The sequence below is a fragment of the Physella acuta genome, unplaced genomic scaffold, assembly GCF_028476545.2.
Source record: "Physella acuta isolate Inbredline_101_S28 unplaced genomic scaffold, ASM2847654v3 ptg000774l, whole genome shotgun sequence".
Taxonomy (NCBI): domain Eukaryota; kingdom Metazoa; phylum Mollusca; class Gastropoda; family Physidae; genus Physella; species Physella acuta.
In genome coordinates this window covers 724637-737690 of record NW_026732292.1, presented here as the reverse complement: position 1 = coordinate 737690, position 13054 = coordinate 724637, and the positions used below count along the sequence as shown (strand labels likewise).

Genomic DNA, 13054 nt, shown 5'->3' with positions numbered 1-13054 from the left:
TACTAGCGTAGTTACTTCAAAAATTATTTTTAAAATTAACTTAATTCTGTTATTCCGCGATATGGACTTAAAACTTCCACGATATTTCTTCACGTCATCATGTATATCAATGGTGGGGGCGTTGGGGTCGTTCATAAATGACGTCACACTCGTAAGGGGAGGGGGGTTCGTAATTTTGTCATGAGGGGGAGGGGTTCAGATGGTGTGACATCACACTTTTGCATTATCCAAAAGCTATGTTAGAAAACGAATTTTAGCCGTTATTTCGCGTTTTAGAATATTGTTTCAATAAAGTGTAATAGGAATTGATTAAAATACTCTATGTTGACAGAGGTCAGACACGATTCTTGGAAAATATCGTATTTTAAGAAAAATTCGACTGCAATTTTTAGGGGTGGGGGGGGGGGGGTGTAGGCTGAGGTGTGACGTCATTTTTAGAGGGCGGGGTCTGGCTTTTTGTGACAGATATGTGACCGAGGGGAGGTGGGAGGTAAAAATCGTCAAAAAAGCGTGACATCATTTATGGATGACCCCATTGGTGGTTGATTGGGAAAACAGGGTTTTAGGTCTTTGTTGTGGCTGTTAATAATTAAAGCCTTGAATAGCTACAGTAAGTCAACCCTGTATTTTAATACAGTGACAATCTTATTAGGGGTCTGCATATAGTGCGCTTATTATTCAATAACAAGACATAGAGGTTAGCAATTGGCTGACTACACACTTTAAATCAAGCTAGGAAGTTCTCAAAAATTAAATACAGTAATGTTATAAAAGCTGGCTGGGAGGGGGGGGGGCGGAGTTCTACAATAGCACATTATGGGGTAGGCCTAGATATGGGACTAACATTGTAAACTAATTTTGTTGTAAGCACAATCCTTTAAAGATTAATTTTTATTTGAAGCTTGTTACAAAGAAAATAAATCCATTTTAAAGGAATGTAAATTGAACATAATATGAATCAAATGTCTCAAAAAATAATGAAATAATAGTCCATTTTATTTTGAAATTCCGTGCGAAATTAAGTTTCAGGGTTTCAAAAATTTCAAATTTTAGTTTCAGGATTGGTAAAATTTTGGGATTCATTTTCAGGATTCACTTAGAAAATGAGTGGCACCCCTGTATATATATATATATATATATATATATATATATATATATATATATATATATATATATATATATATATATATATATATATATATATATATATATATATATATATGAATATATATAAGAGCTGATATTGATATCAACCCCCTCTCACCCTCAAAATTTTGCCTAATGACGTCAATTTTTTGCGCACATTTTCCTAATCCACCTATTAATTCAATTTTCGTACCATAGTAAATTATTAGATATAGTGCCATCCCCACTACGGTCATTGAGTGACTAATCAGTTATTGAAAATTTTCAACAAAACATCTTTTCCTCTGTAAAATTTGAATTTGGTGTCACCCCTCCCTCCAAGCTTTAAGATTTGCATAACTAATGGTACGATGTTTATCTATAGTCGGTTATTAATATCGATTGGAGTAGCATTGTTTTCTCTATAGTAAGCACGTTTACATCATGGTGTCAACATATCTCCGTGCTGGGATATTGAATTAATCATTACAACTGGCAACAATAATTTTTCTTCTATATAATTTGCTTTGTTGTCACCCCCCCCCCCCATAAATACCCCTTCGTACCCCCCCCCCCATCCATCACGACGCCTCAGCATCACATTTTACTTGTTAAAGTTATCCATAGAAAGGGAGTGAACCAAAATTTTCAAACTTATTTTGTATCGTACAAATAAATGAATAGGCTACAATAGCGAGATAATTTGCTATCCTCCATACACAAGATATATTAACTTTGACAGACGAATGGGTCACATATAAATTCTGGTTAAATTCTGGTTAAATTCTGGTTAAATTCTGGTTAAATTCTGGTTAAATTCTGGTTAAATTCTGGTTAAATTCTGGTTAAATTCTGGTTAAATTCTGGTTAAATTCTGGTTAAATTCTGGTTAAATTCTGGTTAAATTCTGGTTAAATTCTGGTTAAATTCTGGTTAAATTCTGGTTAAATTCTGGTTAAATTCTGGTTAAATTCTGGTTGAATTCTGGTTGAATTCTGGTTGAATTCTGGTTGAATTCTGGTTAAATTCTGGTTAAATTCTGGTTAAATTCTGGTTAAATTCTGGTTAAATTCTGGTTAAATTCTGGTTACATTCTGGTTAAATTCTGGTTAAATTCTGGTTAAATTCTGGTTAAATTCTGGTTAAATTCTGGTTAAATTCTGGTTAAATTCTGGTTGAATTCTGGTTGAATTCTGGTTGAATTCTGGTTGAATTCTGGTTAAATTCTGGTTAAATTCTGGTTAAATTCTGGTTAAATTCTGGTTAAATTCTGGTTAAATTCTGGTTAGATTCTGGTTAGATTCTGGTTAGATTCTGGTTAAATTCTGGTTAAATTCTAGTAAAATTCTGGTAAAATTCTGGTAAAATTCTGGTAAAATTCTGGTAAAATTCTGGTAAAATTCTGGTAAAATTCTGGTAAAATTCTGGTAAAATTCTGGTAAAATTCTGGTAAAATTCTGGTAAAATTCTGGTAAAATTCTGGTAAAATTCTGGTAAAATTCAGGTAAATTTCTGGTAAAATTCTGGTAAAATTCTGGTAAAATTCTGGTAAAATTCTGGTAAAATTCTGGTAAAATTCTGGTAAAATTCTGGTAAAATTCTGGTTCAATTCTGGTTCAATTCTGGTTCAATTCTGGTTCAATTCTGGTTCAATTCTGGTTCAATTCTGGTTCAATTCTGGTTCAATTCTGGTTCAATTCTGGTTCAATTCTGGTTCAATTCTGGTTCAATTCTGGTTCAATTCTGGTAAAATACTGGTTCAATTCTGGTTCAATTCTGGTTCAATACGGACCACAACTGGACTGGAGCCATCTAATGTATTTTTATCTTCCTGTTATAGAGATTCTTTTTACCGCGACAATATTCGCAGCTCAATGGCACATAACGGCTCATTTAAGTTATGAATAATCAATACCCGTGTGTGAGGTATAGGCGACAGTTTAGTTAGAGAGATGGAGCTTAATTCTGTCATGTGTTTCAATTGTGTGGGGTGGGGGGGGGTGGGGGGGAGAAAACTACCGTTTTGACCAGCCTGATCATTTGACAAAAAGAAAAACTAATTTAAAACGATACTACGTAGTTAGGCACTGATTAGCAACAGACACGTTCTCCATGTGACCTACTTATGACCCCCCCCCCCCCACTACGGACTCCATGTGACCAACTTATCCCCCGCCCCATCCCTATATATTCCATGTGACTAACCAATTCCCCTCCCACCACGTACTCCATGTGACCTACTTATGACCCCCCCCCCCCCCACAAAGTACTCCATATGACCAACCAAGCCCCCCCCCCCCGCCCATCCTCATGTACTCCGACCAACCAATGCCCTTCCCCTCCCAATCCCCATGGGACCAAAATATGCCCCCCCCCCCATCCCATGTACTCCATGTGACCATCTTATGACTCCCCCACCCCTTCTTTCTTAACACAATGACCAACTTGTGACCCCCTTACAAAGGTAGGTTTATTATTGATCACATTTATTAAAACATTTTTGTCCCGTTTGTTTTTCATCAACGTTAGGTTCAATGTTTATTAATATGAGTTGATTAGATTCACTGTGCCAGTAATAGGAAAATATGCTAGAAAGATTTAACTATATCACGAGGGTACCTTCTATGTAATTACTACTTGGGGCGATAATACGCAAGTGTATGTGCAGAGGCGTAGCGACCCTTCCCGGCGCCCGGGGACAAACTTTCGATTTGCACCCCCCCCTCGAACTTTTCATTTGCACCCCCCCCCCCCAAACTTTCAATTTGGCGCCCCCCCCCCCCCCCCAAGGTCGGCACCCGGGGACGTATGTCCCCCCCCCCCGTCCCCTCGCTACGCCTCTATGTGTGGGGAAGGGGGGGGGTAGGGGTGAGTAATGGCCATAGATCTAGATTATTAAAAAATACATTTATAAGAATATAGAGCAATGCAAGAGAGGTCACTGACCCATATTAGAGGATTCATATTAATAAATAGGCCTATTAATTATTGAAAGAAAAAGCATGCAATCGGAATAAACTTTACTTAGAATCTAAAACAAAATTAAACCGATTTAAATAAAAAATGAATAATTACAAACTAAAATAAAGAAATGCTAGTAATTAAAGTCTCTTATTACAATAATAATACAATTCAATGAAAACATGTTATGATGAAATAAACAGTTATGGGTGGAACGAGACTAGCGTCACGAATTTCTCAAATGCGAGCAATGTACTGGGTTGGTACAATGTCATTGCCAGCTATTTCATCAGCTGAGAAAATACGAGCGACGTGGAGCGTTTTCAAGTATAGAAGGTCACATGACAAATTTAAGCCAATAGTTTTTCGACAAAGTATCAACAACGCCGTTCGCTGTTCTTTCAGCAACGCGTAGTCTCTACTTCAATGGATCCATTCATACACACATTTTGCGCGAGCCCATTCTATTTTTAACCTTTTTAGACGTGGGGCTATCGGGTAGTGTTACGTGGCCATAATAAATTTTTAGGTTATATAATATAAAGCTAGAATATTCTTAATAATAGATATTCTTTGCAATATCGAAAAACATAGTAAAAGTAAGTAGATATACAACGATAATTTTAAAGCATAATAGAAATTCGATTTAAAATAACTCTTTAAAAAAGTATTTTACTGTTGGTTTTATAATTAAAAAAAATTGCAGTTAATATTTTTTCTTTTTTTTTCTGAAAAGTTTTTAATTTGCCATATCCCCCCCCATCCCCGCAATATTTATCACATAAATGGAGGGGGGGGGGGGAGGCAAGGTGTTAACGTGCATTCGCCACTATTAATCCTAAATGACGCTAAATGTTACCCCCGCAAATATCCTGCAAAATATTAACATACTATATATATATATATATATATATATATATATATATATATATATATATATATATATATATAATATATATATATATATATATATATATATATATATATATATATATATATATATATATATATATATATATATATACCTATATAGGCTATATTTTCTAATTGAAAGAAAAAATAATTACGAGCCTGCAATATTTGTAGGCATACATTAAAAACATGCGTACTTTGTTCATGTTTTCAAATGCTATTAAAAATTAAAATATAGTAATGTTGGTGACATCGAATTTCGCTTTTGCGCTAAAAGTTCCTACACAAAAATAAACACCTATCATAATTAAGATTCAATTTGATTCTTAAGTGATGATGTTATACTAAACATTTATAGCGGTTGCATAAAGTGATGAAAAAAAAAAAAAAAAAACAACTACGACGTTAAACTATTTTTTTTTGCTCTGAAACCCATGACTTCAGCATGACTTAGTTATATTTAGTCTTCCATATAAGGTAAAATATTGGGAATTCCCTGCGTCATTAGTCACGTGGCTAGAAACCATAGTTTCATTTTTCTTTAACAAAAAAAGAAGTACTTTTGAATGTAAACAGCAAAACTTAGGACAATCTGTTATAATATATAAAAAAAGTAACATTTAGAAATAATATTTGCTGTGAAGTAGATTTTAACTTAGGTTAAATTGAAAAAAATCCTCTGTTTATTTTTTTCAGCGCACGAATACAAGAGAAAGCACATCCTGCCTGAGTGATTGCAATATACCGTGTCACTCCAAGATTCATTATGGCGTCGTCGGTTGATTCTTTACTTGTGCTGTTTTAAAACTCGGAGGGGCGGTTAATGCAACCCTTCCTAGGTTTAAAACAAGATCCAAAATAACTGCTGGATTGTCAAGATTGAATCAAACCAAATTTTTACAACAATTGTTCTTTCGTGTGTTATTTATTGACTTGACACATTTTGTTTGAGTTCAGAAAGATCGAGAGCAGACAGAAAGGGACGGGTTGGTGAGTCATTCAGATTCCACTCTTTGATGTAACCGCCACCCAACAGCTGTATACAGTACATTGAACTACAACAGCATGAGGTTATAACAAAATATTCTTTCATATTTTCAAGAATTAAAATGGAATACAGCTTCTAGTTGAAAAGACTTCTGGATTTTTCTACAGCTTGCTGTGTTATTTCATCATAATATTCAACTGCGTCTTTGTTTATAACGGATTGCGTTGTATTGTGATATTCGCCTGACATAAGCTTACACTTGCTGGTGTAATGGCTATCATGAAACACTTTTAACTTTTAGTGTAACTATTCCTATTCTGAATTATGAAAATGTGTATGTGAAATTTATTCGCCATTTCCAAGGAGTTTGACACTTGTGTCTCACCTTTTTTGACTTACCTGACTTAACTTTTTGAGATTTAGACTAGTATTGCATAATCATTTGTAACTGAAAATGGCACATATTTTATCATTATTCAGTCAGCAAAGGACTTTAATTACATGTGACTCGTGTGTTAGTGTCATTGTTATCATGAAAAACTTGAGTGTCTTCAGCAACTTGTGATTTATTCTACTAACAATTTAACATTTCAAAATGGCCGGAATACCTCCTCTACCTCAATCTACTTTCAAGTCAGGTGCTCACATTTGACACTTGACTTGTCAAAAGACATATACCAGGCAGCATTCAGTAATTGTTTACCTTGATAACCTTTGGTGCTACATTGTGCATATTATTTGTAAATACTAGTGTACATTACATCAAATACATCTGTGATTTCAGGATTCCGGACCATTACACTAATTAGCGCAACCTGTTAGTGTTGTTCTTGTCCACTTTTTTATTCCCTACCATTCCCAGTTGGTTCTATGAACCTACAGCGTCAACGGCCACGACTGCAGATAAGTCATGGCCCCAAAAAGAAAGTGGAATATGAACAACCACCTGACTTAAATAGTTTATCACCTGATTTACAGCCATGTTCGCCCCCATCATTTTTTCATTCTGAAAATGGATTGGCACCAGTTCAAGACCAATACCTTCAGATTGGAAAATATATTATACATCAAGCCAACCCATCTAATGAAAATTGTACTGCAATAAATAAGATCAATGGAGAGGAATTTATTTGCAAGGTAAGTTAGGTTTAGGGGCCCATCTAAAATATATATTATAGTTATATGGGCCTATGCTCTTAAACTATCAAACAGGTGTTCTATAATTTTAGCTATTGGAGGTACCTTATTGTCACCTTCAATTGTGTTGGTTTAAAGTTAAACATTTAAATACAGGCCTCTCTTATTTAATGAATAGGCCTAGGGCCTATAGATTCCTAATTCATACAATTCTAACCAAGGTAAATCATCAAACCTATACTATATATATAGATCTATAAGCTATTAATTTTATTAGTTTCTTTTTCTCTAGAAGTCTAGACACTTGAAGTTTAAGCATGCACACAAACATACAGGTCTAAGAACAGCCAAACTGGTTCATTCAATTGAAAATTTATTAGGTCTTCTCTCAGCCAGATTAAATAACAATGTTTGGCTACTTACTAAATCATTAATTTTTTATAGGAAAGGCCTACACCAAACTTCAAGAAAAAAATAAAATATCCACAAGGATAGCAACCTTAAAAAATATTTTGCAGTCTACCCTAATAAACATAAAATTTGGGCCTGATCTATGTTTTTTTATATTCGTGTCAACAAATATTTTAAATAGTAGTGTTAGTAGTCAAGTAGACCTATTCAATATTACTAGCAAATGTCAACTATAATATAGCACATTAAAGTTAAACAAAATACTAATTGAAAAGTGAAACAATATTTTTAATATCTTCACCAACAATCCCCCCCCCCCCCTCTTCTTGATGACATCGCTAAGAATGTATTGTATAGATGTCGATCAATTTTGGATAAAAGATAAAGATCTAAAGTTCACGTAAGACTAAGAACAATTTATTAAAGACCAATTCAATGGCAATAGTTTCCCTTCTGGTTGTGGGGTGTGAACGAAGTAATTTTTAAAAATCAAAAATCTAGATCTCTAGATTCTAGGCTAAATTTAAAAAAAAAAAAAAGAACAACACATATTCTAGTTTAGTCAAACTACTTCGCGTACACTTAAATTGGCAAAGTAATGTTTAGGCTAGGGAAAGTCTAATGATGGAAACAACGGTTTGCCCGCCCTACGCTTTTCACTTCTGGTTACATCAGTTAGGCCTGTACCACGAGCTACTGTGCTTAACGTTATGAAAGGAAGTAGAGCTCTGACGCGGTGTGTTATTTTTATCCCGTTAGGCTCGTCTCGCATGATTCCTTAGGCTACGTTATGTGCGCGTTTTTAAACTAGAGCGGTGTTACAGCATTGGTTAGAACTTAAAATCTTCATTCAGCACAAGAGTGTTAAAAAAGAAAATACTATCTTGACGTTTTCTAATTATGAGTAATTCTCTAAAGCTAGCCTACGTGATATTTTAGCACCGGTTAGGTTGGCATAGACATGTATTTGGTTGTGGTGGAGGGGAGGTGTTGAAGCGGGATGACGGCCTCTTTGTTCGGTGGGCCAGTCGACCGCCACAAAAGATAGGCCGTCACTGGCAGCTGTCTGACCGGACGTATAGGAAGATTAACATTCCTATGAGGCGGTGGGGTCAAAAGGGGTCATTTAAGTGCATGACATTTACGAGATAGTGATTCGGTCAGCGTTATGAAGGTCTTTAAAAGAAACAATGTAGTTCACATAGAATGATGACCTTTAAGTTAACGTACTGTCTCGCTTGAATATTAAATTTAGCGTGTATTTGTTTTTATTTTAGTAAGGCTTATCATATCAAACGTATGTGAGTCAATTGTTATATTTATTGAAACTTTTAAAAAGTTCTAAAATTTTCAACTAGTGTAGTGTTATAAGGTAGATCAAATTTGAAGCTATCATTTTTCTGAATGTTGTTATTTTATTTTCAGGTGCTACCTATAGGTAAATATAGGCAAGCAATAGCTCCATACCTGGCAACTGACGGCCATCCAAACATAGCCAACACTTGGGAGATCATTCTTGGTGAAACATCAGCTTATGTATTCTTTGAGAGAGGCTATGGAGACTTGCACTCGTATGTTAGGGAGAAAAAGAAGTTGAAACAGGCTGAGGCTCGAGATCTTGCTCGCCAGATAGTTTCTGCAGTCAACCACTGTCACGAGAATGGTGTTATACTGCGGGATCTTAAGCTGAGAAAATTTGTCTTTAAAAATGCTGAGAGGTAAGTTAAACTTGACAGTTTCTTTTGAACAGAAAAATATTCAGAACTAATAGTTTTCAGATAAGTGTATTTCATAGGTTAGTAACTAAAAAGAAATTTCACTCAACTTAAGTTACCTTTTGTTGTATTTACATTTGAATTTCACTTAATCTTTATAGTATCATATGGTTATTATAAAGATGAAAAACTTCTATTTTTTTCAGAACTGAATTGCGTCTTGACGGCCTAGATGATGCCATCATTCTAGAAAATGAAAACGCTTCTGACACCCTGACAGACAAACATGGCTGCCCTGCTTATGTCAGTCCAGAAATTCTGTCTGCACGCAACGGCTACTCAGGGAAATGTGCTGACTTGTGGAGCTTAGGTGTTATGATCTACACCATGCTCGTTGGTCGTTACCCTTTCCATGACAGAGAGCCCATCGTGTTGTTTGGGAAAATCAGGCGTGGCGCTTATAAGATTCCGGATTCAGTCCCAGCTAGAGCTAAGTGCCTGGTGCGTAACCTTCTACGCCGTGAGCCTAGCGAGAGGTTGAGTGCTGCTGAAGCTCTGGACCACCCGTGGTTTACTCGGCCCCTGATGGTGGAGCCACCCAACAGGCCTGTAGTTGTACAGAAGGGTGTGGACCAAACCGTGCCAGATTACGAGTACCACTTGGATGATGTGTCTCTAGATTCTTCTCTACCAAACTAGGCTGGTCTTCTTAGCTTCTTAGCCCCACCATTATCTGTTAAACATCTGATTTCATTATACCCAGGATTTTCATCTCAAAGATGTTTTTGGACAGTTTGTTGTTTTACTGTGGTTTAACCAAACCTAATGTTACTAGACTGACGTTGAGCATCTGCTGTAGGCAGTAGTTCATGTTATGTTTGATGGTTGGTAATGTGCAGCTAGAATTTGATAAACTTTCAATTTTAATACTTATTTTTAAATTTAACTTTTCAATTACCTAATCTGAGAGTTTCATCTTTGAAGTATACAATCATTAAAAAAAGTAAAAAAAAAAATTGTGTGTGTTATAACCATGTAGGCTACTGTAAGCAGGAAACACATTACCTTTTTTTTTGGCACCCTTTTTCTGTTTAAGATCAACTTGTTGATGATTTAACCAACTTGTCGATTATTTAATTTACTTTTGTACATGATACTCTGTGATATATATGGGGCAGAAGTTACTTCAAAGCTTGATCTGGAGCTAAAATTGTTTTTTTTTTTTCGTTTCTATTTATTTTTAACTATAGTGGAATATGATCAGAAATTCTTACATAACCATTAGCAAAAAAAAAATTGCGTACATTAAAATATCTAAATAATCCAATAATGAAGATCTCTAAAAGTGATAAAATGGCACTCATTAGGGATTTGCATGTTGCTTTAGTTTTGTAAAATCATCTTTTCATCATATCACTCACTATACTAAATGTAATCCAATGTTATTGTTTACTTTATGTAATGGTATTAGTTAATTTAAACAGAAAAAACAAAAAAAAAATGACTTCTGAATCCCATGAAGTGGTATCAAGAAGAGTTTTTAATTTATTGTAAGATTTTGGTTAAAGAAGTGGAGAAAGGTTGTGTGAGTGTTTTCAAGCAATCAGTCTGTTGTCAATGTGAATCTTGCCATTGCTGATGATGCAATCCATGTGAAGATTTTTCTCAGGCAATTATGAAAGCAATGAACAAAATATTACTGCTGTCAGGGCATCAAGTGCTTGCTCCAGCTGTTTGAACCTGCTTGTGTTGTATGGAAGTGAAACAGGACAATACTTTGAGGAGGCCTCGCCTACATGCTAGGCTAGGTGGTTGATTCTGTGTAACATTAGGAGCAGGATTTACTGGACTTCATTACATGATAAAATGCTGTGTCAGCACAGCACTATGACACTAAATTCTCATGGAGAGGAATACAATCAATGATACAATCTCAATGCAAGTTTGTATGGACCACTATCAGAAGAAAATTGTGTCTGCAAGATTACTTATACTAATGTAATAGTTGCAATGTTTTAAAGGTTTTACTACTTTATTAAAAGCAAACTGTTCTAGTGCCATAAATATTGTACATGTGCAATGGACATGATAAAGCTATATGCTAGTATTTAATTTATTCACTCACAAACATGGTCATTAATGACGAACAGCAGCTTAGCAATATGATATGAATTATAAGCTGGGCTGGCAGATATTGAACTGCCTGTAGCTAGTTTTGTGATAGAGACAATTTAATAAAAACTAAGAGCAACATGAGTCAAGTGAAGGCATTTACATTGTACAGTATAAATTACATGTGAAGATGGAGACCAATGGTACACATTGATATAAAAACTGATTGACTGATGATATGTGGTTGATTTCATTTTTTCTGATCTCGTATTTCTGATGGATTTGGACAGTACTTTAGCTACAAGCTGCGGTTGATTGGGATTACAGGAGTGAGGTATTGTATGGGATTCATTACTGATACCAACTTGAGTGTATTTCCTACAACTAAATGTTTCAAATCCCTGTGACATTTTTTTTCTACGTTTTACACTCTTCTGAAAGAACAGATATTTCACAGATCATGAAACATGTTAACGCCATTACATTCTATTTATGATGTATTATTATAGCTGTTGTTTTTTTAATTTTTTGTTGTTAGTATTTTATTCCTGTGATGTCATCAACTTTAAAATTATTTAGTAAGATTGTCTGATTGAAGCTGGCACTATTGTGTGAGAAATTGGCATGCTTTAGTTTTTATGACTGTATCTTAATTGATCATTGTCTTTATTACCATGTCATACCATTTTTTAATGCAGAGGACACATTGTTTACCGTCATTGGATAAAATAAATATGATTTTTCAAATGCGGAATTGTTTGTTATTGATGATGAAGTGTTATAGTATGTTTTTAGTATCTTATTGTATGGTGAAATAAGAAAAGTGACTCGCTGATTTTTTAGGGTAATATTTAAGTCTTGTGTTAGCTTTACTTTCAGATTCAGAATTATACTAAGATTATAGATAATTAATTTTTTAACCAAACTTCGCTGTCTCTTACATTGATAATGCCCTAACATCTTCGACAATGCTCAAATGCCTTAGGACCTGTCACTTTGGTTTTTCCTATATAGTTCACAATTTTTAAAGTATTTGGTTGATACTCGTTTTAATTGCGTCTGATGAAAATACTGGTAGGAAAATCCTGTTGTATTTTTATTTATTTTATTATTCTGCAGTTATCACTGTTTCTAGATTAAGATTCTAATTTTATTGTTCTGGAAACAGCTAGGGCAAGGGTGATAAGACTAGCAACAGATGAATTCCATGAATGCTTTCTGAAGCCATTATATAGTACAGAATTTGTTCTATTTCTATATAGAACATTCTTTAATTGTAAGAAATTATTTTTAGTCTTGTTTTAAAATCTTTAGGACATTGTAAAACAATGGAGAGGGCAGAGAAGTAATAAAATACTTAAAAAAAACTTTTTAAAAAACCACGTTTTTCTTGTGGACTAAAAAGTAGAAAATAACTATTTACATACATTTGATGACAAAAAACGTGGGTACGTTCACCATCAAATTTCCCGACCCACGTTTTTTGTCATCAAATGTATGTAAATAGTTATTTTCTACTTTTTAGTCCACAAGAAAAACGTGGTTTTTTAAAAAGTTTTTTTTAAGTATTTTATTTTCTCCTCTTTAGTCCGTTGCTACACATGAAAAACGTGGTTTTTAAAAAAAGTTTTTTATATAGTTTATTTTCTACTTTATCCAATGACTTGATTAAGTATGACTTGACTAAGTGTTT

General features: G+C 34.5%; 1 protein-coding gene across 1 annotated transcript; it reads left to right on the top strand.

The window, feature by feature from the left end:
* The first annotated feature begins 4566 nt into the window (after nt 1-4566).
* Nucleotides 4567-12111, top strand: LOC131950632 (tribbles homolog 2). The gene is made up of 4 exons (XM_059312837.1): nt 4567-4685; nt 5695-7123; nt 8960-9252; nt 9456-12111. The coding sequence occupies exons 2-4, from the start codon at nt 6857-6859 to the stop codon at nt 9946-9948; spliced, it is 1053 nt and encodes a 350-aa protein (XP_059168820.1). The 5' UTR covers nt 4567-4685; nt 5695-6856; the 3' UTR covers nt 9949-12111.
* Nucleotides 12112-13054: the final 943 nt, after the last annotated feature.